The 6,000-nt window shown below is 41.8% G+C and overlaps 1 protein-coding gene across 3 annotated transcripts in view; it reads right to left on the bottom strand.

Moving 5' to 3' along the window:
* Positions 1-3,884: 3,884 nt before the first annotated feature.
* The window catches only part of PRXL2A (peroxiredoxin like 2A), a 29,389-nt gene continuing 27,273 nt past the window's right edge, over positions 3,885-6,000 (bottom strand). For all 3 annotated transcript variants that reach the window (XM_059729796.1, XM_059729797.1, XM_014602638.2), the window contains exon 6: positions 3,885-4,352. In XM_059729796.1, the coding sequence (XP_059585779.1) occupies positions 4,254-4,352 (99 nt within the window). In that variant the 3' untranslated portion in view covers positions 3,885-4,253. The remainder of the gene's footprint in view (positions 4,353-6,000) is intronic.

Genomic DNA, 6,000 nt, shown 5'->3' with positions numbered 1-6,000 from the left:
GAAGTTTCATTCATTAAGACCTCCCCCCCACCCTCTGTTCAACACCCTGCATCTTCCCCAACTATTCCAGCGGCACCTCTGACTGCTCCTCTGGGGACTATCACTACTGGTTCTGCCTTCCCCATCCCCAGGTAGCCCCTGTGCTGGCCCCCCTCATGCTCCCAGTAGCAGGCTCTGTGGCAAGCACGTTGCAACATGGCTCCTTTCCTTTCCTCCACACTCCTGGTGCCCAGAGGCTCCTATGGCGCAGTCCAGTCCAAAAGTGGAGCTCAACCACACCAATGCATCCTGTCGGGATCCACCCATTCCCAAGCATCAAATGGGTGATGCATGTAAATGGCCAGATCAGAACTTAAGCTTCACCTTGAGAGCAACTCTTTATCTAAAGCTTCCTGTGGATAAGGGGCTCTGGTGCCTCAGCTAGTGAGCTGAGTACAAGCTGCATTCTTGGCTTTAAGATGCAGGGTATTGTTCTGATTTCTTTTTCTTGTTTAGTAGCCATATGCTGAGGTACAATTTCTTATAATAACAAAAATGTTATGAAAACAAGAGTAATCTTTTAGTGTTAGATTACGTGTGATTTCAGAGCACTTGACCAAAGCAGCAGACCTCTTCTAGGAAGTGGGGAACCATCTTTTCTGTGCATGTGACCAGACAAGGCTATGATTTTTTTCCAGCTGGAAAAAATCTCCTCTACTAAGAACTGGCAAGACCAAAGTGAGGCAGGGAAAGTTGAGGCACCATAGGTCAGAAAATGACCTTTTTAGCATGTCAGTCTATCCTCAGTGCTCAAGCAGCAGGTGGCAGAAAGGGATGTGGGGGTAAAGGGCACCCCAGGAGATGTGAAAATATCTGTGGTCTCAGAAGCACCCGTCTGCAACTGGGGCCAGGATGTGTCATACTAAGTCCCTTTTTGGATGCAGATTTTCTGAGGCAGCAGCAGCAGAGACAAAACTCTTTTGTGGTAAAACCATTAGAGGAGTCGAGGCCTATGTTCTCACAGTACAGCCTGTCCCCCTTCCTCCTCCCCACCCCCAAAATGCATTGTGTAAACGTTCTCTATACTAGAGCTTGCTCCACTTGAATATGGACAATTTGCTCCTGTAAATTATGGGTGCAGACAGAACTGCAGGTCCAAGTTGTAACTCAGAAAGGTTTTTGCAAAGAAGTTCACTGTTGGTTTGGGGGAGAGGGAAATCTAGCTGGGCTGGGAGCCTGCAGCCAGGTTCCCATGGCAATGGCCAGACTCTCTGCCAGTGCCCTGTTTTCAGAATGGGAGAGGGGAAAGGCAAGGGAGGGAGTTCTGGTGACAAAGGGTGGGGTAGGTGAATTGAAGCCACCCCCACCTCAGGGAGGGGGTTGCAATTCACCTGTCCCCCATCCTTTGAGGGGGAGGAGTGAAAACCCCCCAGACTGAACTCCCTTGCTCCCTTTCTCCCCTCCCATTCCGAAAATAGACTGGGAACTCAGTAGACACAAGTTATGAAAGATGTATTTTGTAACATCTTTATCTGATACCTCATGCAATGAAGGGTCAGGTTTTCACCCAATCAGCCATTTTTTAAGCTGTTTGCATCCATGTGCTTGTGTTTGGTCATAGCTATAAACTGCTTTCTGTGGCCAGATCAGATGAAAATTGTCACTTCTGTTTGTCTGCACCCTATGTGAAGTAATTTATGATGGTTTAACTTCGCCCACACCAGTGTTCAGTAAAAACAGACACAATCGGGAAAAGGCAAGTCCCTGAATTAGCTGACTCCTTGAAAGAAACATGAGCTTCTGCAGGCTACAAAAGTACATGCCTTTCTGAATGAGTTCATCTGTAGTGAACAGAACACACGTTAGCCTTTTTGGGGAGCGGGGGAGCAAATCTTAGTCTGGGTTCTGCCATTTTTAAACCAGTCTGTGTGTCAAATTTCTATTCTGTTATGGATTTAGACTGGTTTTGTATACCCAACTTCTGTTCTGTTATGGGTATAAACCAATTTCCAATCACTCATACTGATAAAACTGAAATGTCTGTACCTGGCCTAAGTTGCCACTCTAACCTGCCTTCACACTATGAGGACTAACTACAGCTCTCTGAATTAGCTAAATTGGTACAACATCAGAGCTTAGACCAGGATTAATACACCGAAGGAGCTAGGTTCTCGAAACAAGAGGGACTGATGAGTGTTTGACTTGTTCAACTTGAGCCAGAACAGGGCTACAAGCAATTTGCATTGGGGCATTCTAACAGGCATTTTAATGCAGCTGAGAGCTGTGATGAGCTTTATTCAAACAGTATCTTTAACTAGTACCAGTTCAACATTCATACTTGCTTTTTTAATTGGAGAAACCACCTAAAAACAGTACCAGAAAGTATTGCTTGTAAGAGCAAGTGAAATCATGAGCTGATGAAGAAGATGTTATATTTGGTGGCAGGTTATCCTGGATGGGGTAGGAGAAGCTGGGGCTAGCAACAGCCTTATCTGGGGGCCTCAGGGAGCTTCAGCCACAGCAGGAAGACCGGCTGGCAGTCAGACTGTGCCTCCAGCCAGCCAGGTTCTGGTTTTGGGTGGCTTTGGGAGGCACGTGCTGCCATCAGCATGTGAGCAACCCCCTTTTTTCAACATAGGGTTTTTTTCAACCCGGGATCTGCCAGGGTCAAAAACCATCAAGGTCGCAGAGCGGGGAATGCCTGCATGTGTGTCTGGTGCCACAGATAGGTCTTCAGTGCCACATACCACACATCTACACTCATGTGGATCTGACCTATATGGCCACATGGGGAGTTAGCACTCTGCTAGTACTCTGTAAAAAACATACAAACAAACCACCCCACCCCCTAGCTTACTGTGTACCAATGTTACCCTTTAGAAAGGGTAGAATACAAAGCAAATTTCAAATAGTGGCAGAGAACAGGAGATGGGCTTGAACACAGTATTCCAAGTAATACCACCATAAACACTGTGAGCATCAGAATATGACTTTCTTAGAATCACAGTTGCTTATAATGGCATGGATGCTCTTCATAAGTAGATACAAAAGTAGAGACAAAAAACAGAAGTTGTGACTAGATTGTTTTCTATCTTTGGACATAAGCATTAAAAGAAAAAAAAAATAGTACCAGGCCCAAAGACTGGCATATAAATAAAGAGATTAATATGCTATTTCAGGGCTTTATTTTAGCACTTTATTTTAAGAGGTGCTAAGTACTGCTCCACTGACTTCCACAGAGTTAAGACTCACAAAGAAGGACCAGAAGAGCCTATATATGATAACTTATTCTGATCACCTGCATAGACACAAACCATAGAATTTCACTCTAATTCTCACATTAGGCCAGTAATGTGTGGTTAGGTTACAGCTTCTTTTAAGGGAGAGACAGAGATACCTAGTCTTTATCTGAAAGACTCCATCAGAAGTAATGAAGAATCTCCCACATCCTTTTACAATTTAATGATCAGTTACTGTCAGTGTTTAATAAGACTATAAAACTCATAAAGCTAATAGCTAAACCATCATTTGAAAAGAGCAAGATTAGACCTAACATGTAGGTCGTTAGTTACGTTAGTAAATCAATAGCATGTCTAACCAGCAAAGGCAACTGGTGCCTCCTGAGTCTGGGGGGGATACCAGATCACTGATGGGGGTGGGGTGGGGGGGAAAAGGAGGTCCCCCAGCAGCCAATCACCAAGCCAGCAGTGAAACTGGAAGTGTACTTCCAGTTTCGCGGCTGGTGCTTCCAGGGGTGCATGGTTGATCTCAGGAGATGTACATGCACCTTACACATTGCCAATGCTAACCAGCCTCAATGTAATCAAAAGGGCTCAGTACATTTTCTTCCCTTAGTAATACAGATGCTTCAAAATATTTTGAACAAAGAAAAATAAAGACAGGGAAATATTTAAGTGTATTTTAATTATTTTTAAATCTCTTATGTATTCTCCCCAGGTAGCCAGATATTTCATTTGCCTTTCTATCTCTAACCGGGCACATCTAGGCTATGTCAAGATTTTAGACCCAGCCTTTCATTAATACGGTAAGAGATCAAAGACTAGTAGAAACACTGAGTATCCAAGGGTCTACAAAGCAAAAGGAGGTCAGCTATAATCAAACAGAACATTGTTTTTACTACATTGCTTAGAACTTTCTAACTCTTCTGATTTAGCAAGCCATATTAGAAAGTAATTAAACTAGGAGTTCATGAAGCAGATATGTTGTAAATCTTCCAGGTGAGGTGGAGATCACACATGAGACTGTTCTTTGGCTTATGAAGCTTGTGGTTTTATCTTCTCAGCAGCTTCAAGGACAGACGGAAGGCTCACTTTGTCCCCAAATTCTTTCTCACGATGCTCTAAGAGGACACCCTGGTTAGAATAAGAGGACAAATGTATAATGAATCCTTTGTGTATGGTGATATGTTTGAATTTTCACATGTAGGAATGAAAGTCACTTATTGCTTTCCATGTGAAGAAATAGGGGAGAGGTTTTATGGTCTCTAAGAAAAAAAATACTGTCCAGTTCCTCAGATACAGGAATATCAAGAGACAAACCACATTATTTTTTCTTCTTGTAATTAGTAATGTCATTCTATATGAGTACGTAGTATGGCATTTTCCTATTAAACTAGATAGAAGTGAAAAACTCCAATTATAAGAGCTTCAATGGTTCTAATCTAGGCTATTTGGCTAAACATGGTATTGTTAATTCACATACCAAACATTTTGCTAAAACAGAATTAGGAACAAAGAAATAGAAGGGGCCTCCCAGGCCACCAAGTACAGTCCACTGCATTAGTAAACAATTTGCTGCCTACTTTATTAAATTAATAATTTATATTGCGGCAGCACTCATTTCTAGGCAATTTCCAGAGAGCTAGATATAGACTGACATGCTCCCAGCTGCATGTGGGTGTGGATGTTCACGTGTCTGCATACACACCCTATTCCAAATCTCGCTTTTAAGATCTATGTGATTTCTGAACAAGCAACTGTTTCTTGGCAGCAACCATCACCAAAGGCTACATGTCAATAAGTACTCCAGAAAGCATTAGTCACAAGTCGGATGGGCTTTAAAAGAGCTTTTTTTTTTTTCTCTTCCAAAAAAAGTCCTGACCTCTCATCTAAAAATAAATTAGATTCCCTTCAATGTTGTCTCAAGTTGGACATCTGAAGAAAGGAAGAGTAACTAGTCACTATTCATAATTTAGGCAAGGGTTGTTTTTTTTTTGTTTTGTTTTTTAAACAAAACCAAAAGCTTTGCAAAGAGTCTATTCTACATTTCTCTCTCTATGCTCTTTATTTTTGTCCAACTGTTTCATAAAACTTAAACTTGAAGGTTTTATGATGCTATAGTTAAAAGCTGGATCACGTTAGAAAGCTGGACCTAAAGCCTACTTTTCCTCAAGTTTGCTCGTGTTTGCATTCACACCCGTATCCTGACATTACAGACATGAAATGGTCAAGAACATGCATCACACATTTGATTTACAGGGCACAGGGTTTCAGAAATAATTAAATGCTGTGACGGAGTATCTACTTGTTCATTCATGTTTTTAAACAATACCAGGTTGGGACTGAGATTCCATATCTTCTCCCTCCCACCCCTCTTCCCACATTGATAATGTGTAAAGCTCACTTATTTGGTATAAATCAAGTGCTTCTACACCAAAGTTAAAAGTAAGTCATGATCGAGTTCATCACCAGCAGTATACTGGTAAGTTGCGTGTAAATCAAGTGTATTTTAAGAAGCTGAGAGCTCATCAATCAAAAAGAAAACCTCTTACAGGTTAAATTGTCTGGAAGTAACTGTAAGACTATTTAAATAATATTTTGTTTCATAATGGCAGAGAGCTGAACAAAGTGTGTGTCAGGGAATGTGAATGGAAGATATTTTGTCAACATCCTACAGAAAAAATAATTTCCAAAAGAACATAATGAAGGCAGATATCTGGCATCTCTGGCTGTCATACAACTTTAAGAGTAACCAAGGCAGAAAGCTTTTCAGCTCAGGAAA

The sequence above is a fragment of the Alligator mississippiensis genome, chromosome 6, assembly GCF_030867095.1.
Source record: "Alligator mississippiensis isolate rAllMis1 chromosome 6, rAllMis1, whole genome shotgun sequence".
NCBI classification, from domain to species: Eukaryota; Metazoa; Chordata; order Crocodylia; family Alligatoridae; genus Alligator; species Alligator mississippiensis.
This window is presented reverse-complemented; position numbering and strand designations above follow the sequence as displayed.